This window comes from Vanessa cardui, chromosome 27, assembly GCF_905220365.1.
Source record: "Vanessa cardui chromosome 27, ilVanCard2.1, whole genome shotgun sequence".
Taxonomy (NCBI): domain Eukaryota; kingdom Metazoa; phylum Arthropoda; class Insecta; order Lepidoptera; family Nymphalidae; genus Vanessa; species Vanessa cardui.
In genome coordinates, this window is record NC_061149.1 from 1883854 (window position 1) to 1910741 (window position 26888).

The 26888-nt window shown below is 35.3% G+C and overlaps 1 protein-coding gene across 2 annotated transcripts in view; it reads left to right on the forward strand.

Annotated features, from left to right (window-relative positions):
- LOC124541137 (steroidogenic acute regulatory protein-like) overlaps window positions 1–26888 on the forward strand; it is a 35560-nt gene extending 8672 nt beyond the window's left edge. The window contains exons 6-12 of one of the 2 annotated variants that reach the window (XM_047118982.1): window positions 304–442; window positions 1898–2061; window positions 22501–22656; window positions 23615–23719; window positions 24234–24442; window positions 25322–25431; window positions 26736–26888. In XM_047118982.1, coding sequence (XP_046974938.1) covers window positions 304–442; window positions 1898–2061; window positions 22501–22656; window positions 23615–23719; window positions 24234–24442; window positions 25322–25431; window positions 26736–26845 — 993 coding nt within the window. In that variant the 3' untranslated portion in view covers window positions 26846–26888. Of the gene's footprint in view, window positions 1–303; window positions 443–1897; window positions 2062–22500; window positions 22657–23614; window positions 23720–24233; window positions 24443–24913; window positions 24981–25321; window positions 25432–26735 lie in introns of those variants that run through there. The other variant, XM_047118983.1, reaches the window with a different exon arrangement.

The following is a 26888-nucleotide window of genomic DNA, read 5'->3' on the forward strand; positions in this document are numbered from 1 at the left end:
GAAAAATTGCCTTTTAATTATGGATTTTTGAGTAAATTAAATATTTTTTTCAACTTTCGTTAGTAAATAACCATTTTTAAACTCATAATATACACTGATTACAATAATTCACAATTAATTTTTCGCATTGTCAAATAGCCTATTGTATCTTATTTCAATCAGTTGGGTGTACTACTCCTCGCTAGGTTATAAAATAATTTGTAATAAGGAGTAACAGTCCCTTTCCCTTCTTTGAGTGTTTCTTAAACATTTTGTACAACATGCAAACACGTTATAAATAATATAAATGTGTTTTGTCCAAAGTGGCCGAACGCATCACAGCCGGTGTACCAAGTCTTCCTAATACTAACTTCGTTCACCCTCGCGTGGGGTGAGGCATGGTTTCTGGACTTCAGAGTCCTTCCCCAAGAGCTGCAAGCCAAGCAGATCTTGGAAACAATGGGTGAGTTGATTTAGTGATATGAAACATATACAAAAATTCATAGTAAAGTAACAACAGCCTGTAAATTTCCCACTCTTCCATTGTGGAGAGGGTTTGGAGCATATTTTACCACGCTGTTCCAATGCGGGTTGGTGGAATGCCCATGTGGCAGAGTTTCGATGAAATTAGACTTTAGGTTTCCACACGATGTTTTCCTTCACCGCCGAGCACGAGATGAATTATAAACACAAATTAAGCACGTATATGTAGTGGTGCTTGCCTGGGTTTGAACCCGCAATCATCGGTTAAGATGCACGTTTTCTAAGCACTGGGACATCTCAGCTCTAAAAAAAATGCATACATTACTATAGAAACGCTGATTACCTCCCCCCACCCCACAGCACCCCTTTTTAGCCCAACCCTACTTTGTCGATCTTACATGTGTGCCAAATGAAGGAATTAAATTAATATCAAAGGAAATCAAATACAAAGTATACTTTATTCAAGTAGGCCTTGACAAGCTTTTTTGAATCGTCATTTAACAATTAAGTGAAGCTACCACCGGTTCGGAAAGTAGATTCTACCGAGAAGAACCGGCAAGAAACAAAGTAGTTACTCGTTTTCAACTTTTAAAAATACAGTAATGATAGTTAAATACAATTATACATGTATGTAATATATCCTGCCATTTTTATCGTCTGTATAGTCATGCATTGAATAATATGCCTTCTTTACCAAAGTATTTATTTTAAATGATTTGAATTTGTGCAACGACAAAGTTAAAAATGTCTGTGGCACTTTATTATAGAAACGGATACCTGGCCTATTTATTTTTTATATGGTGCGTTCGTAGTCGATTGTGTTCCGTGGTATGCGAATATGGACTTTAAATACTATGTAGACAGTTTAATTTACTTTAACTCCTAAAAAGTACATAATGAAGCGATTACATATGCGTCCCTTTCTGAAGTTAATGCTTCCAACACCTTGTCTTATCACGTTAGGGGCTTTTCGGTATTACGTAAAGCAATTTTGGGAGAGGGTGTCTCGGTGTCTCATACTGAAAAACGTTACGCTTTATAAGGGAAGAAGGGGGTCAAAAATATTCAAAAATTGCGTTAAGTAATAATTAAACTCTGTCCAATGATATTCTAATAAACAGATATGTTATATCCATACTAAACAACAGAAAAAAGTGTGGCGCGCCGAGGACCGTTTATATTACATTTCGTTACAAGTAAAAAGGATAGCTTGATATAAACAATAAGTAAAAGGGATAACTAGATGTTTTAATTACGCAAAACGTATTACTACGTAATTATGATTATATTACTACGTAAAACGACTAAAGGCAAACGTCCCAATTGGGACGTTTTCTAGTCTTCACTTTTTGCGCGTTAATAACATATCTGTTTACTACAACATCATTGACTCTGTCTTAATTACATAACATTCACCCTTTACTTTTGTTCACAGTTAGTCAAAGTACAGAGAGGACTCCTCTCCTGGGCCCACACAGGCCTCATCGTGTCCAATCGACGCATGGCGAGTCCACAGTCAACTGGTTCTCTCCCGTCGAGACGCCGGAGTCGAGTCCCCGCCCAAAAAGACCTGGTGACGTCATACTCACACAGGATCAGGTAGGAATTTCTTTTCTGGAAATTTCTAGAACTTTCTCGTTATTGTCAATGTCTTGTCAGAAATCTTTCAAGGGGTACGAGAATACAGATTACGTAAGTATGTTATTTTCAAATCAAAACAGGATAGAAGCCAAATAAACAAAATTTGACAGCAAATTGACGCGATGTCATTGGTTAAGAGCTTGATTAATCTGTGTTATTGTTTATGGATTTGTTAAATAATGGAATTTTTAACATAGACGCTTATATAAACATAGTAGTAAAATTAAAGTGTATATTTTTGTAGCAGTAAAAAAGTAAAGTAACAGCCTCTAAATTTCCCACTGCTGGGATAAGGCCTCCTCTTCCATTAAGGAGAGGGTTTTGAACATATCCCACCACACTGTTCCAATGCGGGTTGGTGGAATGCACATGTGGCAGAATTTCGATGAAATTAGTCACACGCAGGTTTCCTCACGATGTTTTACTTCACCGCCGAGCACGAGATGAATTATAAACACAAATTAAGCACATATATATAGGGGTGCTTGCCTGGGTTTAAACCCGCAATTATCGGTTAAGATACACGCGTTCTAACCACTGGGCCTAGTTGTTGGTAAATATACCCTGAAGCAACAAAAATATGCAAATTTGTCTATACTACTAATTTTCTTCAATCGTGTTTCGAAACCAAAAAATGACTTTTATAGAACTTGAACAATCCCAGTTAATAATATTCTGTTACACAAAAGAAATATAAGTTAAGATAGACGCGTTCTTTACAGTTAGATCATTTATGTATAAAATGAATAAAAGTGGTCTAAGTATACTTCCTTGTGGTACTCCAGCTAGATTTAAAGTTACATGTCAAAATCAAAATAAACTTAATTCAAGCAGGATTTTACAAGCACTTTTGAATCGTCATTTAACAATTATGTGGAGCTACCACTCGTTCGGAAAGTAGATTCTACCGAGAAGAACCGGCAAGAAACTCAGTAGTTACTCTTTTTTATCATTTAATAATACAGTCATATTAGTTACATACAATTATACATGTATGTGATACATCCTGCCTGGAAGTCGCCCGTTTGTAATTATGCCTGGTTTATTAATTACCATCTAATATTTCAAGTGAAAATATTAAAAATATTTAAAGTCTATTGATAGCAAACCGTAAAGGATATTAGCTTTGATATGCTATGAAGCAATTTTAAGCAACACAGCATTAATCCTTATCCCATTAAGTAACTTAAAAACATCGTTCATTTAACATAGACCAATATGGGCCATTACAGTTTTTCAATTTAAACTAGCCGTGCTCGCGACCTTATACGCCTTTGAATATAACAAAAAAAATATTGTAAGTTACTCCTTATTATATCACTTATCTGCCAGTGAAAGTCAAAATCGGTCCAGCCGTTCCAGAGATTAGCCTGAACAGACAGACCGACAAAAATTGTAAAAAATGTTATTTTGGTATATGTACCATGTATAAATAATACAGTACGCATTGAGTAAAAAAGGGCTATTTTAACAGACACTCCAATTTTATTATATGTATAAATTAATACTTTCAATGATATTATGGATTTTAAACACAGGTAAATAGTGGTTTGCATTGTCTGAAAACTGTAAACTGTGAAAGTTGTTATACGTTCTGTAGTATATTTAGTATCAGCATTGCATTGTATGTGCACTAGGAGTAAGGATAAGCTTATAACGCCAAGTTTCCGACTCCGCAAAGTCAATAAATCCTTCTTGGGGCAAGGTATCCGTTTCTATAATACAATTCCGCAGACATTTTTAACGTTGCCGTTTCGTAAATTCAAATCGTTTGTAAAAAATGCATTGGTAAAAAGGCATATTATTCGATACAAGATTTTATAGATGATAAAAAAGCGTGGAATTAATACCTGTTGACTTCCAAGCAGGATATATTAGTTTAAATAATTGTATTAACTAATTATTAAACATTTTATTTTTTAAATGTTAAAAAAGAGTCACTACTGAGTTTCTTGTCGGTTCTTCTCGGTAGAATCTACTTTCCGAACCGGTGGTAGCTTCACTTAATTGTAAAATGACGATTCAAAAGTGTTTGTAAAAGCCTACTTGAATAAAGTTTATATTGATTTGATTTGCACCCGTTCGAAGCCGGGGAGGGTGGCTAGTATAGTATTAACTAGTAGACTTTATAATCAATTACTGACGTGTATCATTGATAAATAATATCTTATCAATATGGAAGCTAATTACGATAAATCTGTTTCAGAATCAAAGCATTTTTATCTTATCGTTGTACGTGAGGCGTTTTAGACATTGATATGTTACAATGTTTCTTAAGACAGCCAGAGTCGCTAATTGTGCTATTGCTGGGCAAATACTCCGTTGATTTGAAGGTTTGGAACTAATTTTCCCACTTCATTATCAGGATCATATTCAGGATCTTAAAATGTATTTATTATGAACACTCAAAACCAAAATAAACTTTATACAAGTGGGCTTTTACAAGCACTTTTGAATCGTCGTTTAACAATTAAGTGAAGCTACCACCGGTTCGGAAAGCAGATTCCACCGAGAAGAACCGGCAAGAAAATCAGTAGTAGTTACTCTTTTTCAACATTTAAAAAATACAGTCATGTTAGTTAATACAATTATTTAAATTAATATATCCTGCCTGGAAGTCAACAGGTATTAATTCTTCGGCTTTTTATCATCTACAAAATCTTGTATCGAATAATACGCCTTTTTTAACAATGTTCTTTTTTTTAAACGTTTTGAATTTACTAGACGGCAAAGTTAAAAAATGTCTGCGGAATTTTATTATAGAAACAGATACCTTGCCCCAAGAAAGATTTATTGGCAAAACTCGTGTGTTTGATTGCTACGATTTTTGGTTACGGTACATGCTCTAATCCTAATTGTTGTATCACACGTGACTCAATTTCATATAGGGTAGATATTTTTTAATCAAACTGCACATGATATGAGAGTGCTGGCGTTCGGTCATCAAAAAAAATTGGTTTAAGTTTTAAACTTTATTTTACATTCACACAAGAAACACATTTACATGAGCTGAGATGCCCCAGAACTTGCATCTTAACCGATGATTTCGAGTTCAAACCCAGGCGAGCACCACTGAATATTCATGTGCTCGGCGGTGTCGGAAAACATCGCGAAAAAACCTGTCTAATTTCATAGAAATTCTGCCACGTGTGTTTTCCGCCAACCCGCATTGCAACAGCGTTATGGAATCTATTTCAAACCCTCTCCTTAGTGGGAGAGGATATCTTAGCCCAGCAGTGGGAAATTTACAGGCTGTTACTATACTGTTACTACATGATAAGCGTTGATTTCATCATCTAGTACTGTAATAACTAATTCAAGGTAATCGTTCAGTGTCATAGATATAGTACGACACAACTCAGACGTAGCATCGGCAAAATTCGTAAAACCGATCATCCTATACATCGAATTACGTACGCTATCCCAAATTATCAATATTTATTTCTCATCTGATGATCTTTACACGAACGTAATAACTTGTGATATCATATGACCTAATATATTCGTCAATTTGACACGTCGATTTACATGCACTCGCTTTCTCGGGTTGAACTGACGCGTGAATCTATAGCGACGAATAGCGTCGAATGGCTCGATAGGGAGCTGTTTCTTTTGGTTGTGTAAATCGGCAATAATCGGTTTTATTGAATTTGCCGATGCTACATCTGAGTTGTGTCGTACTATACGTACAAATGAATGATCGACCTTAATTAACGTTAATCCGTTGCCAGTTGAGCTTAATCTATAATCCTAACTAATTAAAGAGAAGGTTTAATAACGCGTTGGATATTACGATTAAGGTACCTTAAAAGGGACAACATTTTATCCAAGGAATCTTTATTTGATTCATGATCATCAGATCGTCCGAACCGATGTGGAACATTTAAGATAAGAGCGCACCCATCCCTTAAAGGCCACCTGCAAATACCTAGGTTTCAAGACATTTTGTACCTCGCACAACCACTTTGGAACCTTTAGTTGTGGTATTTCCGAACCGATACGATTTGGGAACCTTCAAGAAAAGAGTACTCATTCCTTAAATGCCTGCACTTGCAAGTCCAGGTTTTGCAGCTGTCCAGGGGCGGTGTTAATCAATCTATCAGATGAGCCTCCTGCTCGTTTGCCATTTGTAACATAAAGAATAAATCAGCAAAATCTAATCTTGTTGTATATGATCCTCTGCAAAGGTATATCCGTATTCCTCTAATTTGTCTTTTGTGTCTATAAAGTATCGTCTGGCATAATGATCTCTCTCAAACTCCTCAGCTCCAATGGCAATGACATCTTCAGTATTCATGACGGGCTGGTCATGACAGTTCAGTCTGCCTTTTTGGTTGACGGTAATAGTTCTTCTCCTGATAATCTCATTTCTGTTGACTTTCTTTCAAAAATCAAAATCAAAATAAACTTTATTTAAGAAGGCTTTTACAAAAAATACAAAGTAATGTTAATTAAATACAATTATTTAAATTAATACATCCTGCTTGGAAGTCAACAGGTATTAACTTCACGATTTTTTATCATCTATAAAATCTTGTATCGAATAATATGCTTTTTCTACCAATGTATTTTTTACAAACGCCGGCTCTTTTCGTGTCAGAGTGCTTCTTTTTCGGAAACGGTGGTAGTCTTTAGTTTGACTGTCAATATGTGTATTGCTTCCACATTTATCAAGCACAATTCGATTCTCTGGGCGAATAATGAACCAGCTATATCAACAGAGCTAATATGACTGAGAATATTTATTTATTTACAAAAAACAAACTTATATCTAACAGTATAGTAACCCAATGCATTAGTTAAGTTGACTACCAAAACATTATTGTATTAATTATTTTGTTTACATAAATAAAAAAATAATATCAAAAATTCCATGTCCAAATAATAAAATAATCAATAATACACAAAATGAAATTCAACAAACAATAACCAAAAAATGTTTATATGAGTCATTGGGTCGCTAGTACCTACTTCCCGTGGTGGCTCTAATTCTCATTTCTTCCAAGATGTTCCACGTTACGTCTATCTTCGTCCTCAAGGAACCATCAGCTCTGCCATAACGACTTACAGAGCTCAATAACGGCAAGAATGTCATAAGTGGCAAGAACTCTTTATACAATATCAGTCGTATAGATGATTTAATTGAAACGCCACAGCTGATGTCAAAATGACTAATCCTAAGTTGATCTTTAAACGTATAATATAATGAATCAATCATATTAAAACAATAGCAGGAAATTAAACTATTGCCGTGTCATATGTATACTGTCGAGATGGCCCAGTGGTGAGAACGCGCGCATCTTAACCGATGATTGCGGGTTCAAACCCAGGCAAGCACCGCTGATTCATGTGCTTAATTTGTCTTTATAATTCATCTCGTGCTCAGCGGTGAAGGAAAACATCGTGAGGAAACCTGCATGTGACAAATTTCATAGAAATTCTGCCACATGTGTATTCCACCAACCCGCATTGGAACAGCGTGGTGGAATATGTTCCAAACCTTCTCCTCGAAGGGAGAGGAGGCCTTTAGCCCAGCAGTGGGAATTTACAGGCTGTTGTTGTATATGTATATTGACCTGATCTTAATTTTTGTCTTCGACTGCTATTATGTGGGATTGTCGAACTAATAAGAGTTATATTCAAATCAAATCGAAATAAACTTTATTCAAGTAGGCTTTTACCTTTGAATCGTCATTTTTACAATTAGGTGAAGCTACCACCTGTTCGGAAAGTAGATTCTACCGAGATTAACCGGTAAGAAACTCATTATAGTAGCAGCACGCTATGATGGCCGTTTTGACGTTTGCCCGCTCATGATGTTTCGTATTTAATAAATAATTACATCAAAGGAGCAAATTGTTGTTCTTTATTGTCAATAGTGACGTGCAGTTAGTCATAAAATTTATCGAATGTGATTTCTAAACTACAAATATTATATGAACTAAAGATTAAAATAAACTATTAATTAATTTAAATAAATAAAAGATAACTGTAATTAATTATTAATTAAAAGTGCATATGTTTGTGTGACATGTGTGGGTGTATGTATTAATGATTGATGTGCCTGTGTGTGCTTATACATAAAAAATATTGCTTATCATCCTTTTAATATTTAACATTCTGACTATTGTAAAAGTATAAATTTACTTGGTGGTAGGGCTTTGTGCAAGCCCTTCTGGGTAGGTACCACTCACTCATCAGATATTCTACCGCCAAACAACAGTACTCAGTACTGTTGTGTTCCGGTTTGAAGGCTGAGTGAGCTACTGTAAGTACAAGGGACATAACATCTTAGTTCCCAAGGTCGGTGGCGCATTAGCGATGAAAGGAATAGTTAATGTTTCTTACAGCGTCATTGTCTATGGGCGGTGGTGACCACTTACCGTCAGGTGGTTGATATGCTCGTCCGCCAACCAATAGCATGAAATCAAACAACATGCCATTATGGAGAGCAGAAAAGGCATAAGCTTGCCGTAAGATCACTGCCCAAGCTGACGTCACAACAAACTACCCCCCCCCCCCAAACTCACGCGCGCCAAGCCACAGATGTTAATTAGTCCATGATAAATAAAAAATTTAATAATTTCACTCTCGATGTATTCAATTTCATCGATGACTGAACTTTATCAGTGACCTTTGTATAACTGCTGTGGGTCAAAGGTCACGTTACTTTGTCCAACGCAGTGATAAGTTAATGTATGATTAGACAATGGATATGACGACCTTATATAATGCGATAAGTTATATATATATATAACAGATATGTTATATACATACTAAACAACAGAAAAATGTGTGCCGCGCCGGGGACCGTTTATTTTACATTTCGTTACAAGTAAAAATGATAGCTTGATAAAAACATTAAGTAGAAGGGATAACTAGATGTTTTAATTACGCAAAACGTATTACTACGTAATTATGATGTATTATAACGTATTTGGAAACATGTAGTTCTGTGTAATAGTGTTGTATTATAAATAATATTAATCATAAACTCTTAATATTGATCCTTTGATTGCCGGCGCATTGTCAATATAATAATTGGTATATATTTATAAAAATAGAGCTGAGATGGCCCAGTGGTTAGAACACGTGCATCTTAACCGATGATTGCGGGTTCAAACCCAGGTAAGCACCACTATATATATGTGCTTAATTTGTGTTTATAATTCATCTCGTGCTCGGCGGGGAAGAAAAACATCGTGAAGAAACCTGCATGTGTCAATTTTCATAGAAAATGTGCCACATGTACATTCCACCAACTCACATTGGAACAGCGTGGTTGAATATGTTCCAAACCCTCTCCTTAATGGAAGAGGAGGCCTTATCGCAGCAGTGGGAAATTTTCATGCTGTTACTTTACTTCACTTTTATAAAAAATTAATTTAAATGTCAAAATGAAAAAATATTCTTCATTAGATTAGATTCATAATAGAATTTTTAAATCGTCCAAATTGAACAAAATCTGTCTTAATATTAAACAGAAAAGATAATAAATATTCGAAGATTAGTATTGTAATCGGCTTATTGACAATTTTTTTATTTATCATTTAATAAAAATTTAATTCGATAAAAAAACCTAAATAAGTGTCCAATTATTTTAAATTAAATTAAACATTTAACTATTGTTTTTAATGAACTTAGTTTTATGACAATAACTTTTATTTTTAATCTGTTTAAAGTTTGACAAGGCCATACGTGGTAATGTTTGTACACGATGAAACAAATAAATTATAAAGCTGGTAATACAATATAAATCATATGATAAATATATCTCTATATAATCTATATACTAGGTAAAATGTTGTTTGTTTGTATGTAGGGGCCAATCTTTTTTTTATGGTATAGGTTGGCGGACGAGCATATTGGCCACCTGATGGTATGTGGTCACCATCACCCATAGACAATGACGCTGTAAGAAGTATTAACTATTCTTTACATCGTCAATGTGCGACCAACCTTGGGAACTAAGATGTCATGTCCCTTGTGCCTGTAGTTACGCTGGCTCACTCACCCTTCAAGCCGGAACACAACAATACTGAGTACTGTTATTTGGCGGTAGAATGCACAAAGCCCTACCACCAATCTCAGAAATATATAATTTAATTCTTAAAAAATCTTACTGGCAGAAAGAATTATTCTTGAGTTGTATAGGGTATTATATTTTTACGTTTATTGTAATAAAAACTGATCTTACACGTAAATATTTGCTTCCAAAGGCAATTATAGATAGACGTTGTTCGATACAATTTTCGTGCTATCAAAACTGCACTGACCAAATATTTAGTTGTAAGAAATATTTATTTTATTCAGTTTTGTAAAGCATACATTTCCGTCTGAGATCAACATTTATTACAATAAATACAAACATATTTTTTTCTAAATTTGAACTTGAAATTTAATTACCTTTTTTATCATTATTATATATAACAATAATACGACTCTTAATATTCCGGTCAAAATTCACCTCTATGAAACACACGATAAATTTAAAATTACATTATTGCTTATAAATTATTGCTTAAAATTAAAAGAAATTATACGACTTTTAAAGAGTCGAGATGGCCCAGTGGTTAGAACGCGTGCATCTTAACCGATGACTGCGGGTTCAATCCCAGGCAAGCACCGCTGATTCATGTGCTTAATTTGTATTTATAATTCATCTCGTGCTCAACGGTGAAGGAAAACATCGTGAGGAATCCTACATGTGACAAATTTCATAGAAATTCTGCCACATGTGAATTCCACCAACCCGCATTGGAACAGCGTGGTGGAATATGTTCCAAACCTTCTCCTCAAAGGGAGAGGAGGCCTTTAGCCCAGCAGTGGGAATTTACAGGCTGTTGTTGCTATACGACTTTTATTATTAAATACATGTGAAATAGTTTTATCATTAAATTGTCAGGCAGTGTAAATATGGCGCGTCGATAAGAATTATTAATTTGTCTTTGGTTAGTAGACTAGAAGTTGATTTCTGATTCAGTCGCCCGCCAGCCGTGCGCCGTGTGAGTTGTTTGTGTCAGTGAATATAAAACACGTGCTCAGTGCTTTTACTATCAATGATACAAATTTAAAAATAGAATACGTTCGAATTGAAACGTGATAAATAATAATCGTTGCAGATTGTTCTAAATTTAAATATAAAACGTTTACATTTTAAAATGAATGAACAAATTTATAAATATGTTTGATTCGAATGACTGTTGAAATTATTCGAATTTTAAATTAAGTTTTTTTTAGTTGCGTTGGTTTTATTGTATGTTACCGGGTGTTGTGGACCGTTAGTGTTTCATAAATTTAGTTGACTCATATTTCAGTATATTATATGTAGTTTATTGTATATTTACAAAACATAATATTTAATTATTTGTATATATAACTAGATTGGAAATTTCGCATATTGTTGTAAATATAAGGGATCACGTTTAGTTAAATTTACGTGGTGGTAGGACTTTATGCAAACTCGTTTAGTAGGTACCACCCACATATTATCCTACCGTCATATAAGTATATAACGGTATAAAAGTATTATTGTGTTCCGATTTAAAGGGTGAGTCTATATACTCGCCTGCCAAGTTATACCATAAAAAAGAATATTTTTATTTTGATGGGATGTTGTATCTACTGTTGATTGTTGAATGAAAATAAAATAAAGCAAATTCAACAAATAGTTAACATAACTATTTTAAGAATGTTATTATATTACAATTGGTGGTAACGGGTGGTAATCACTTTCCATCAGCTGAGCCTCCTACGTTTGCCACCTTTAATATAAAAAATATATATTGTATGTACTTTACTTAATAGCACTTAATCAAAATCGTCTCCAAATATAGCAATAATTATAACTACATTATATAATCGTAAATCAACTTTTAAGTAGTCTAATACTTTTCATTTCATTTTACTTAGTAGGACTCTAAAAATATGTTAAATACGCAATTATTTTTATTACTTTTTAGCACATATTCATTTGTTTTGAAATAGTGTTTTGTTTGAAGTCGGTTTTTCTTTTTGTTAAAATTTTTCGAAAGCACACCTTGGGAATGAAACGATCGCCTCCTGACTATTTAATTTCATATTGAAATAAAAGAAACCCGCTAGTTTCTTTCGCCGGTTCTTCTCAGGTCAGGGTCTTTTCTTTTCCGAACCGGTGGTACTTTTACAATTGACCATCAATACGAAAGTGTAATAGTTCTATATTGAATAAAGTTATTTGAGTTGAGTTGAGTTTGAATAAGTTACATAATTAATAAAATAATGTGTGAATTTCGCATTACATTCTCAATGTAGATTAAAAACATTCAGTTTTTGACAGTTTGTTGTTGGGTTGCCAGATCTTAAAATTAAATAGAAAAACAACTGAAATAAAAACAATAGATTTCGACCAGCAGCCATGATAGCTTGCCTGGAAATAATAACAATGGAAAAAATAATTATTATCAACTAATTTGTATGTAAATTAATGTTTATATATGTATGTATTTAGTAGGCCTCTGAATATAGTGCTATGTTGTTAACACTGATTTGATACTGTACCATATCAGTGACCCAGCGTTATAAAGTGCTTGCTTGTACTGGAAGCCTTGGAAAGTTAACAATTTTCCATCTATACTAATATTGTTTTTTATGGAGTAGATTGGCGGACGAGCATATGGGCCACCTGATGGTAAGTGGTCACCATCACCCATAGACTATGACGCTGTAAGAAATAATAACTATTCCTTGCATCGTCAATGCGCCACCAACCTTGGGAACTAAGATGTTATGTCCCTTGTGCCTGTAGTTACACTGGCTCACTCACTCTTCAAACGGGATATTACTATGTCCTTATGGTACTTTTATATGTCCCTACGACCAAACCATAAAACGCAAGCAAAGCCGCGGCTAACAATTAATTCATGATAAACTAACGGTCCAAATAATTAGCCGGTAACACGATACAAATTAAAGCAAGCGTTGAAAATTAAACAGTTATTTTTAAACGAATTAATTTATAAATGACGAATTATTTTGCTTACGTTGTACTTAATATAAGTGCTTTGGTTATAACTTGTATTTAAACTATATATATTCAATTGTCCTTTTGAAATAATTGCCATTCTTTCGGGCTTAGGCTTAGGATTTGTGCCAGAGGATGCTTGCAGGACGCGTGTCTGCTTGCCTCGTTCGTCCGACTATTATAATAAATACGAAAGTTTGTGACGATGGATGTAAAGAGTAACTCTTCACGAAATAACTACTGAACGGATTTTGATGGAATTTTACAGTAATCTAGGTTATACATAAGAATAACACATAGCCTACACAGTGGAGTAAATAGGGCGATGCCACAGGGCGTAGACTCTCGGGGGCGCAAGAATAGGCAGACTGGGCAGGACTATTGTTTTTTCGTTTTACTCTTGTTAAAATTCCGCTGAGCCCCTAGTACTCGATTCCAATACAAACGTACTTACATGCATAATTAAAAACATACATAGCGCTCATTTTTTTTGGCAGCGCACGAGCGTATTTGTGTTTAGTGTTTATTAATGGGCAACGCATTTGCAGTAGAACCTGCGTTTAAGTTTTAGTGATTGAGACAGTAAAATAGGCAAAGGGTCTTAAATAGGGCGCAGTTATAGAAGCTCGCACAGGGCGCAGAAAAGGCTATTTACGGCACTGAGCCTACATATGATGAGATTGTATAATTTGGTCATGATATAACGATACATAATACATATCAAGTCCAACCGAAGCCGGGGCCATTCACTAGTCATATTATATCGGCGAAAGCTGAAAAAGGCTGTCAGTTAACTAATTACAGAATCCTCTAACGTAGATATATTTTTTCTTGATGGAAATACGCATTATCCAAGAAGTGGTGGGTTAAGTGTAGCGTAGTACACCGGATTACCTACTAAAAAACAGTGGTACCCTTCGTATTTTCAACGGTAGCCACACGATCGCATGCTACCGTGACGCCCTGATTAGTAAATTACTGGGTAGCCTAGGACAAAACCATCTGATAAGTACGCAATATTGATGTGTGTATCCTATATAATTACATAGTATAAAACAAAGTCGCTAACCGCTGTCCCTATGTATGCTCAGATCTTTGAAACTACGCAACTGATTTTGATGCGGTTTATTTTCATTAAATAGAGTAATTCGAGAGGAAGGTTTTTGTATATAATACATGAACTACTTATATTACATACACTGATAATTAGAAGTATATTTAGTATCAGCATTGCATCCGTGCGAAACCGCAGCGGATCGCTAGTATGCTATTATAATAACAACATATCAATATAGCAGATCATTTCCTGTGTTTTGCAGAGTTAAGATTATACTTGCAGAATACATATGACATTTAAAACTAATTATATTTGGAATAAATAAAAAACTAGTTTATGATAACGTGGGAAACAAATAGACTTAATCTATATCATATAAGATATATATCTCCTATATATATTATACTAGCGATCAGTCCCGGCTTCGCACGGGTGCAATACTAGATATACTACATAATGTATTTATTTCAGCTTTCCAGTCAGGACAATACAAACCGCTACGTCCCTGCGTTTTAAATCTTTGAAAATGTTTATTTAAATTACATGCCCCAAAAGGCCATATTGATCTATATTAAATGCATAATGTATTTAAGGTAATTAGGTATTAGAGATATTGGATAAGGATTAATGCTGTATTGCTTAAAATAATTGAGCTGAGATGGCCCAGTGGTTAGAACACGTGCATCTCAACCGATGATTTCGGGTTCAAACCCAGGCAAGCACCACTATATACATATGTGTATGTGGTTAATTTGTGTTTATAATACATCTCGTGCTCGGCGGTATAGGAAAACATCGTGAGGAAACCTGCATGTGTCTAATTTCATCGAAATTCAGCAACATTTGCATTCCACAAACCGGCATTGGAACAGCGTGGTGGAATACGTTCCAAACCCTCTCCTTAATGGGAGAGGAGGCCTTAGCCCAGCTGTGGGAAAGTTACCAGGCTGTTACTTTACTTTACTTGCTTAAAATATCTTCGAAAATAAGACATTACTTCAAGTGAAAAATTAAGGATAAAAAATGGATACCGTGGGTTATCCCTAAGAGATTTTTGAAGACTTTCTTAAAGTACATTAGTGTAGTATCTTCATTGATCTGTCTCGTAGGGTCAGCCAAATTTTCCAATTAATTAGCTCAAAAAAATGTTTATTTTGTAATTACCTTTACTTTTACTTTAAAATAAAGTAGTCAACAGAAGGTAATCACATAATAATAATAGTTTACTTGGTCGTAAGGCTTTGTGCAAGCCCGCCTGGGTAGGTACCACCCACTCATCAGACATTCTACCGCTAAACAACAATACACAGTATTGTTGAGTTCCGGTTTGAAGGGTGAGTGAGCCAGTGTAACTACAGGCACAAGGGACATAGCATCTTAGTTCCCAAGGTTGGTGGCGTGTTGACGATGTAAGGAATAGTTAATATTTCTTACAGCGTCATTGTCTATGGGTGTTGGACTTACCATCAGGTGGATCATATGCTCGTCCGCCAACCTATACCATAAAACAAATAAAAAAATAAAGTATTTTCGCAGACATACAGACAAATCATTTAGCTGTCGATTTGATAATATTATACAGGATTAAATGATTATGTTTTTAAATTCAACTTAAATCCAACTAGTTTTGATATATTATATAAATTTATTTAATCTGAATTGTATTCAATCTTTGCTCATATATATTAATACAATGTAGTCTCATGTTAGCAAAAAACCTGATTAATAAGCCGTATTATTCGATTAAAGATTGTATAAAAGATAAAAAACTTGGAATCCATTGGATTTCCGTGAAGTAAATCAATTCGATTGAATTTGCAATGTATTAACGTATTATTTAAATTAATTCCTATATTAAAAACTAGCTATCCGCCCCCGACTACGAATACGATTTTTTTTTTATTTCCGACATCAAATTTGTATATTGTAAATTGATATTATAAAAAAATAGATTTCTTTCGAGTTTCTTTCGCCGGTTTTTCTCAGGTATGAGGTATTATATTCCGACCCAGTGGGAGTTTCGACAATCGATAAGAAAGTGTAAACACTATTTTGAATAAAGGTTTTTGACTTTGACATTAGAAACTTCCAAAATTATCAATGTTTCTTTACTATATTGGCCACTAATTATGTACAAAAACCTTCCTCTCGAATCACTCTATCTATGAAAAAAATCCGCATCAAAATCCGTTGCGTAATTTTAAAGAGCTGAGCTTACATAGGGGCAGACAGCGGTAAGCGACTTTGTTTTATACTACAGTAATGATATTTTTAATATAGTTTTAGAGTTTTCCTATTTCTAGTTCTAAAAATATTACTTAACTAATTAAATTTAAATGTATGATAACTGGCACACATATGTCAGTACACGAATATAAGTAAATGTAATGACAGTTTGTTTATAAATTTTTTTTCGGTGTTAGTCAGATCAAATGTATTTGTGATTATCTCTCATTGAAGTGTCTGTAGTGTATCGTACGATAAGAAACTACGTTCCGAAAACTAGGACAAGTGGAAATAATCAATAAAAATATATACGTAAATATATTAAAAATATTTCAAGTAATCATTGTTTATACTATGATGAACCTCTCTGCTCTTTTGCTAAGAATATTAAAATATATACATATATTATCTATATTTATACATATCATACATAGATATATGTTTGATATGTTGGACGTCCGGTGTTAGGTTACCTATGACATTATAGATCACTAAACCAACCTTAGGGACCATTTATTGATTACGTAAGATTATTTTCGACAATTTTGACATTTAGCGTTCAAGAGGTATAAATATTGTCACATCTATACATATAATAAAATTGGAGTGTCTGTAATATTATAATAGCCCTTTTATACTCAATACATATGTATTTATACACGGTACATATACCAAAATAGATTTTTTACAAATTTTTTTGTCAATCTGTTTGTTCCGGCTAATCTCTGGAACGGCTGGACCGATTTTGACGGGACTTTCACTGGCAGATAACTGATATAATAGGGAGTAACTTAGGCTACAATATATTTTTTATTATATTCAAAGGCGTACAAAGTCTCGGACACAGCTAGTTTAAGATCATTTTTTTTTGAAAAATTTGACACTTAGCGTTCAAGACATATAAATATTGTCACATACTATCATAAATTATCGATATAATATCTCATTTTAAATGAACTTTAAGATTTTATGATAAATACATTCTTTAAACATAAGCAAAGCTACCACCGGTTCGGAAAGTATATTCTTGTGACAAGAACCGGCAAGAAACTCAGTAGTTACTCTTTCAAGTGGTGTTTTGTGGTGTAATAAATTGATTGTGATTGTAATAATTTATATGATCAATCAAATCTCCAATCAACTAAGCCGGTAGCGATTATTGCTATCTACAAAGATTGTATAATACAAACATAATCGGATATAGATTATATACATTGTAATACCTACACTAGCTGTGCCTACCCGCTTCTCTGGACATATGTATATAGGTCGGAGACGATCATGAATTCCTTAGCGTAACGAAGCGCGGCACGATTCCCGCGAGGCGGCAGCACTATCGTGACGTCACGACGCGACTAACTCCGCGCTACGACGGAGCCTACCCGGTGGAGGCGCTCAGAGACCACTCACTTACGATTTCGCTCTCGTGAAGACCAGTACCTCCATCCTAGGAACTGGCATTCGCTTCGTTGCCAACTGTGATACTGAATTAGTGTATTAAGTACTTTAAACGGTGAACAAACGTGTTCCTGTATTCTCGGTTTCCTCTTTGCTCGATCACCCTAATAATACGACCCTATGATGTCTGTCGATTCTATCAGAAGATCGTTACCGTTGCCTTCGAAAAGATTGAAAAATAAACGTCAAATATACTACAATTCGTAAGCGAAATGATTCGTATTATAGATCAAAATCAAAATAAACGTTATTCAAGTAGGCTTTTACAAGCACTTTTGAATCGTCATTTAACAATTAATTAAAGCTTCCACCGGAAAGTAGATTCTACCGAGAAGAACCGGCAAGAAAGTCAGTAGTTACTCTTTTTCAACATTTATAAAATACAGTCATATTAGTTAAAAATTCAGTCGAATAATATGCCTTTTTTACAAACGATTTGAATTTACGAAACGGCAAAGTTAAAAATGTCTTCGGAATTTTTGTATAGAAACGGATACCCTTTTTATATGTATATATAAAATATATATACATTTTACCCAACGATATTAAAAGTAAATCTACCACCGGAAATGTCCATCGAAATCCATCGAAAATCCATCCATCCAGCAAGAAACTCATCAGATTCTCTTTTCCAACATTTTAATTACAAAGTCTATCGTGACTAGAAATCTTTATTAATATTATAAATGTAAAAGTAAGATAAGATAAAGATAGACAGACTTCTATCTGTCTGTCGGTCTTTCACTATCAAACCGCTGAACCGAATTTGATAAAATTTGGTATGAATTCAAACTCCAAGAAAGGACATACTTTTTTGCCTGACCCATCTTTTGACAACTAAACCCTTAAAACGTGAGCAAAACTGCGTGCGATTAGTAGAATAAATAAGTCAACGCTTTTTTATCTTTAATATAATCATGTAATATGCCTATCACTATGCAATATTACTATTCCAACAAACCCTATGATTAATTAAATAAAATAAATGTAACGCGAATGGCTATTATACTTTTCAGTTCTTTATTTATTTATAATTGAACACAATTACCATCACTTCATAACTTTAATCGGTTACAAGAATATTTCAATACATAGACGGTTAATTAGTATGTATAGTAAGACACAAATTAGATGTAGCATCGGAAAATGCAATGGAATGAAAATAAAACCGATTACTGCCGATTTACACAACCAATAGAAATAGCTCCCTATCGCGCCATTCGACGCTATTCGTCGCTATAAATTCACGCGTCACAGAAAGCAAGTGCATGTAAATCGACGCGTCAAATTGACGAATATATTAGGTCATATGATATTACAAGTTATTACGTTTGTGCAAAGATCATATTCGCGTGAGAAATAAATATTGATAATTTGGGATAGCGTACTCAATTCGGATGTGATCGGTTTTACGAATTTTGCCGATGCGACATCTAAGTTCTGTCGTACTATACGTATGTAAGAACAGTAAATACCACGACCGATACAAACAGACTCGAACCAATCGACCGACAGTCAACCGAACATTAAACCGTTACTAAGCGTTCTGACGTATTTATGTGATTCCAATCCGTCCTGTTCGAGAAGAGGGTAGTTCTTGTAAGACTATTTAATCAGTGTATTTTTGATATGAGCGTCTAATATATGAATAGACAAAATTAGAAATAGATCCGGAATCTTGCAGAAACTAATACCATCCATATCATTATCCGTTGCGTTCGAAAAGATTAAAAAATAAACGTCAAATATACTATTCGTAAGCGAAATGATTCGTATTATAAATGAATTTATATTTTCAAATATTAATTTACTTTAAAATTCGATATTTAAATTATATTTTAAATAAATAAACGTACACAGATAATAAATAACAAAACAAAAAACAGACAGTTAAAATTGTCAAAACAAACATGGCGTCAAAATCCGAAACTCCCGCGCTAACAGAAAACGAAATGGAGAAGCACATCGGAGAATTGGAGAACGTCGGAACTGAAGAGGAGTTACAGAAGAAACTGGATAACATGAACAGATTCGGTTTCTCCATCGCCAGCTGGATGAAACATCTTTTCAATCGAGATAGCAATGAACCCTTCAAAGCTGAGTGGTTGACAGTAAGTTACCCAATCCCAATACCCTCATTTTTCCCTGGAAAAACGCAATACGCGTTTCCCCTGCGTGATTATGTAGTGTATATGGGACATACCCACTAAAAAACCAGCGGTACCCACGTCTTTACAGAGGGGGCATCATAGGATCACTTACGCATACCGTAATGCCCCGACGGTTGGCCCACTATGGGCCTCCATGCTAGAGAAGTTCCTGGGGTAATCCCCTTACCCTTACCGATAATCAAAACAATTTAATTTTATTCAAGTAATCTTCACAATGAAACGTTTTTGAATAGTCGATAATTAAATACTACCACCGTTTCGGAATGCAGCCTCCAACGAGAAACTCGCATAGTTGCTCTTTTCAAATAAACATTTACAATGCTGTTCTTTACAGTAATTAGTGTCCTGTGATAGAACCCGAGCCTAAATCCAGACGTTTTGTTTTTCCCCTAAAAGTACTCTTTCAATTATTAATTAAGTCCTAATAAACTTTTTAAATCAATAAAATATATTCCAGGAGAAAAGATTATAACTAAAACTTTTTTATGGGCGTGTGGTATACAACTTAAGCTTCAGTTCTATTGATCTCTGTCAGAAACTCAAAACTTATTGACACTGATCTCTTGAGTAGTTGGAAATCGGTGTACTGATTACTTAGCCAGGAACCATTAATTCCCAACAGAGAAACTAGTATATAAACGGAGGTCCACTCAATTGGGTCAGCTATCGCTTATATTTATAATCCACCTCGTGCTTAACGGTAAAGGAAAACATCGTGAGGAAACCTGCATGTGTCATATTTCATAGAAATTCCGCCACATGTGTATTACACCACTTTAAAATTTGTGTATTACACCACCAATTACCCGCATTGGAACAGCGTGGTCGTATGTGTTCCAAAACTCCTTAAAAGGGAGAGAAGACCTTAGCCCAGCAGTGGGAAATTTATTAACCTCTACTAACACGAAAATGATCAAACCCATAGCTATTTTCACTCAGGATAACTTAAGGATTCTATCGATAACCCATATATCATAATCTGTATGTATTTAAAGTTATGATTGAAAAAAACACAAATACATAAATGTATCTTGAAAGCATTACACTCCTTTTTAACGTCAAGTAAATAAATTAAATATTATTATTACACATAGTAATCATATTATTATTAAATTCAAAACAAAGAACTATCGAGTTTAGATTAAAGAGGTTGCGTCAAACGACAAATGAATAAATTTTATCATTTACAGCTGCGCTATGTTTACAATTAGTCATAGTTATTATGCTTTCGACTAACATATGTATATAAATATGTCGAATCGTCAATAAGTTTAATTAGGATTAATATATTTTTTATGAGCCGAGATGGCTAAATAATTAGAACACATGCATCTTAACCGATGATTACGGGTTCAAACAGGCAAGCACCACTTAATATTCTCATTCGGAGGTGAAGGAAAACATCGTGAGGAAACCTGCATCTGTCTGATTTCATAGAAATTCTGCCACATGTGTATTCCACCAACCAGCATTGAAATAGCGTGCTGTAATACGTTCCAAACCTTCTCCTCAAAGGGAGAGGAGGCCTTGGCCCAGCAGTGGGCAATTTACAGGCTGTTGTTGTGTTGTTGTTTATTTTTTATCGTATTTACTGGCTACGTCAGTATGACGTAGAAAATATGACAGGAAAAAAGGATATTTAAAAAGATATCGAAAGAAATTTATTAATGCATGTGCAACAAAGATGCACTGTCTACTGTTTCACTCTTATAATCCTATTAGACACAAATACGACCGAAAAGTGCCTTCCATGTAACGGAAGTGGAAACACTTCGAACTCGGTTCAGGGTTATCACAGAGATTGTTTCGATGGAAATACCTCATTCCTTCTTTCGCCCTGACCTGACCAAGCAACCCAATGTTGGTGGTATTGGGTTGATATTGGTGGTCATTTGTTGTGATCTGTATTTTTACATTTTACATTATATTTATGGAAAGAAAGAATAAATCGCCTCTTTATAAAAACACGTCAAATTCTATACCAAGCATTCGACATTGATTTTCCATCCAATTATGTGTTTATAATTTATGTCATCCTCCGTGAAGGTGAGAATCCGTTTTGACCAGAGAGAGAATGAAATATCCAAAGAAATATTTGTTTTTTGGCCTGAACTTAAACACCAAAGTTCAAGTATTACAAGTTTATCAGTAAGCTACTATTTGGTCTAGAGATCAACGTGGCAGTCAGCTGATTAAAACAGTATGATAGAGCACAACATATTAGATACCCCGATGAGCCTAGATGGCCCAGTTGTTAGAACGATCTTGACCGATGATTACAGTTCAAACCTAGTCAAGCGCCACTGAATTTTCATGTGCTTAATTTGCGTTTATAATTTATCTCGTGCTTGTGGTCAGTCAAGGAAGGCCTCGTGTGTAACCAATCTGTATTAGAGTTCCTATTCTCCTCAAAGGGAGCTAAAGCCTCGTAGTCTTAGTGTTTTTCGATACCACATATTTACGTCTATAACGTTACTTTCCAGATAGATGAATACAAGCAAATGGCAGAAGAGGGAATGCAGAACGCGTGGAAGACAATCAACCTTCCAGATTGGAAGCTGGAGAAGCGAGGCTCGCAGAAGGGCGACATAGTCGAATCGAAGCAGTGCGAACAGTTCGGCAAAGTCTACAGATTTACGGTACGTATTTGAATTAGAATACATTACAGGCCTTAGTACTCAACTAGACAAGTACCATCTCCATCTCTTGCTTGTTGAAGGAATCGTGAAATTTGCTTATCTTTCAGTTAAATAGATACATAGAATAGATTGTGGTATAAACTTTAAACGTTCTCATCGAGAGAAACCTTAGCCCGGTAGCGTATCAACAGACTGTTGCTTTACTCGATTTATTTATTTGGTAGACAAACAATTATACAAGACTTAATAGAAAAACAACATCGTGAGGAAACCTGCACGTGTCTAATTTCATTGAAATTCTGCCACATGTGCATTCTACAAACCCGCATTAGAACAGCGTGGGAGAGGAGGCCATTAACCCAGCAGTGGGAAATTTACAGGCTGTTTACTTTACTAATATAAATAGATAAATCAATTAAGGTTCCACGAATATTTCACGAGTTTAATGTTATCGTATATTGAGTGCTTTGACGTGCCAAAACGATATTCCCAGTTGTTTAGATGCGGTGAAAACGGTTACTCGTTATCAGATCGATGACATGCGATGTTCTCACAGTGCCAATATCTATAAAGAGACCATTTTGCCAGTCAAAATGTAACTATACCCAAAAAGTACACAACATATCATTTGGTGGTAGGGCTTTGTGCAAGCCCGTCTGGGTAGGTACCACCCACTCATTAGTTATTCTACCGCCAAATAACAGTACTCAGTACTGTTGTGTTTGAAGAGTGAGTAAGCCAGTGTAACTACAGGCACAAGGGACATAACATCTTAGTTCCCAAGGTTGGTGGCGCATTGACGATGTAAGGAATAGTTAATATTTCTTACAGCGTCATTGTCTATGGGTGATGGTGACCACTTACCATCAGGTGGCCCATATGCTCGTCCACTAACCTAAATCATAATATATATATCGGGAAAATAAATCAACTCATTAATATTCGTTTTCTATTCCAGGGTATAGTCGACTGTCCAGCAAAGTTCCTGTTTGAGGAATTCAAAAATAATCTCACAAAGTTACCTGAATGGAACCCTACCATATTAAAGAGTGAACTGATTAAGGTAAGGCTTTTAAAATTAGCAATATCGTACTCATTGCCGAGATGGCCCAGGGGTTAGAACGCGTGCTTTTTATAATGTAATAATATATTGTGTTTATAATATTTGTAGTGTATAATAATATTATGTTTATAATTGATATCGTGCTAAATATATTTTATTTAAGCAAACTTTATGATAATTCATTTTTCAATCGTCAATATTTTTACCGTACCACCGTTTCGAAGAACAGCCTTCAGCCTACAGCGAGAATAAACGGCAAAATACTCACATTATTTTTCACATGGACTCATTAGCTGATATAAATAAATTAAATTAAATTATATAAAAAATCAGAAGTAACGACAGTACCAAAAACACCCAGACCAGAGACAACATACAAAACTGATTAATTTTTTCTACATCGAATCGCCCGAGAATAGAACGAACCTCGGAGTGGCGTACTCCACCAAAGAGGTCGTGAATTAAAAAAAAATAATCGTTAGAACCTCATTGATAATTTGGATCTGGTTTCCAGGAAATCGGTCCGGGCATAGACCTGTCGTACCAGGTGACGGCGGGCGGCGGGCGCGGCATCATCGCCCCGCGGGACTTCGTCATCCTGCGCCGCCTGGCGCCGCTCGGGCCCGACGGTCGCGTCGTGGAGGGGGGCGAAGCCTCGTGCTACATCACTAGCGGGGTCAGCGTGGCCGTGCCCGGGTACCCGCCCGCCAAAGATATGGTCAGGTGAGTGACTGCTCAAACGGATCGAGACAGCTTTTGATGATAATTAAAATTGCATTTATGTTGAAAAAATATATTTTACTGTTTTTTAAAAAAAAAAAACAATATTATATTATTTAAATAATGATTTCCCTTTGGTTATTTAGATGTCTTGGTAGATTGTCAGAACTATACTATTTTCTCGATGACAGCTCCTGTAAAAACTTGAACGACTATCATTATTTACATTATGTATTAATTATTTTATGAAAAAAGCCCCATTGGCATCATCTTCCAATAAAACGACTCTCCTACCCAGGAATGCTGTTGATGTTCAGTAAAACCATAAAACGCCAAAGTGTAAAAATAGCATGGGAAACTATAAGCCCATAGATGTTTATAAATTAAATTAAAAATAGTGTAATATTGGCGAGCGTCATGCATAGCTGTCTCCCTCACCAAGATATATAATTAATCTAACTGACACATCCACAGAGGTCACAATAAAGTGGTCAAGCGTAGCTGTCTCCCTCACCAAAATATATAATTATTCTAACTTACACATCCCCAGAGGTCACAATAAAGTGGTCAAGCGTAGCTGTCTCCCTCACCAAAATATATAATTATTCTAACTTACACATCCCCAGAGGTCACAATAAAGTGGTCAAGCGTAGCTGTCTCCCTCACCAAGATATATAATTAAATAAAACTGGTTATAACGGATTTTAATCGCGTATATTAATTATTTTGGACATCCCGACGTTTCGAGCACTTTACAGCGTTCGTGGGCACGGGTAGTCTACCCGATTAAAATCCGTTATAACTAGTTTTATTTAAATGTGTAATGATCGCGAAAATTTAAAACAACATTATATATAATTAATCTAACTAACACATCCACAGAGGTCACAATAAAGTGGGCTGTTGGTGCCTCACCCCCAAAACCGTGGAGGAGGGTGGGAAGGTTGTACAGAGAACCGTCTTCCAGTGGCTCATGTGTTGTGATCTTAAAGGTAAAATTATGGTGCTAAGTAATTTTAACAGCCGCCATTGTCCACTTATATTATATTATGTTCACAAATATTCATTTAGAATAGAGTAATAAATTATTTTAATTTAGCTTATGTAATAAAACAAAAGAATTATGTGACAGAAAATGCAACAACAACAACAACAGCCTGGAAATTCCCACTGCTGGGCTAAAGGCCTCTTCTCCCTTTGAGGAGAAGCTCTTTGGAACATATTCCACCACAATGTTCCAATGCGGGTTGGTGGAATACACATGTGGCAGAATTTCTATGAAATTCGTCACATGCAGGTTTCCTCACGATGTTTTCCTTCGCCGCACAGACCGTGACAGAAAATAAACAAATAAATTACTAAATAAAAAGTAGTTAAGGCAATGAAATTGATAAAATAAAAACATTGAAAATTAATATTAGCAAAACATATTATATCTATCATGGTATGGGCATGTAATGGAGGAATGAGGAACATATTATGAGGTAGAGGACGACCAAGGAAACGATGGATGGATTGTGTGAAAGATGATATGGTTACAAAGAATGTTACTTGTGAGATGACGTCTGACAGAGAAGTATGGAAGGAGACATGCTGCACCGACCCCAAATAAAATTGGCATAAGGGCAGGAGGATGATGAAAATATATTATATATTTACTTGGTAGGATTTTTGGGTAGGTAAAACCAACTTATCAGATATTCTACCCCCAAACAATAGTACCTTGATGTTGTGTTCCAATTTGAAGGGTGAGTGATCCAGTGTAACTACAGGCACAAGGGACATAACATCTTAGTTCCCAAGGTTGGTGGCGCATTGACGATGTAAGGAATAGTTAATATTTCTAACAGCGTCATTGTCTATGGGCGATATGGTGACCACTTACCACCAAATAGCTCACTTGCTCGTCCGCCAACCAATAGCATAAAAAATACATGTATTAAAAAAATATTATTATAAATTACTTTGCTTACAATGGTTAGAACGCGTGCATCTTAACCGATGATTGCAGGTTCAAACCCAGGCGAGCATCGCTGATTCATGTGCTTAATTTGTCTTTATAATTCATCTCGTGCTCAGCGGGGAAGGAAAACATCGTGAGGAAACCTGCATGTGACAAATTTCACAGAAATCGTGCCACATGTGTATTCCACCAACCCACATTGGAACAGCGTGGTGGATGTTCGAAACCTTCTCCTCAAAGGGAGAGGAGGCCTTTAGCCCAGCTGTGGGAATTTACAGGCTTTGTTGCTTGCTTATACACACAAGCCATTAATGATATTATTATTGTTTCCAGGTAAAATACCACAATTCGTACTGGACGCGGCGTTCGCGACAGTGATGTTAGACTACATCGTGCATGTTAGGAAATTCGCAGCTGACAGCAAAGCAAAGGGTCTATTTTAACACGCGAAAACCACAGACGCACATACACAACACGTACGGACGT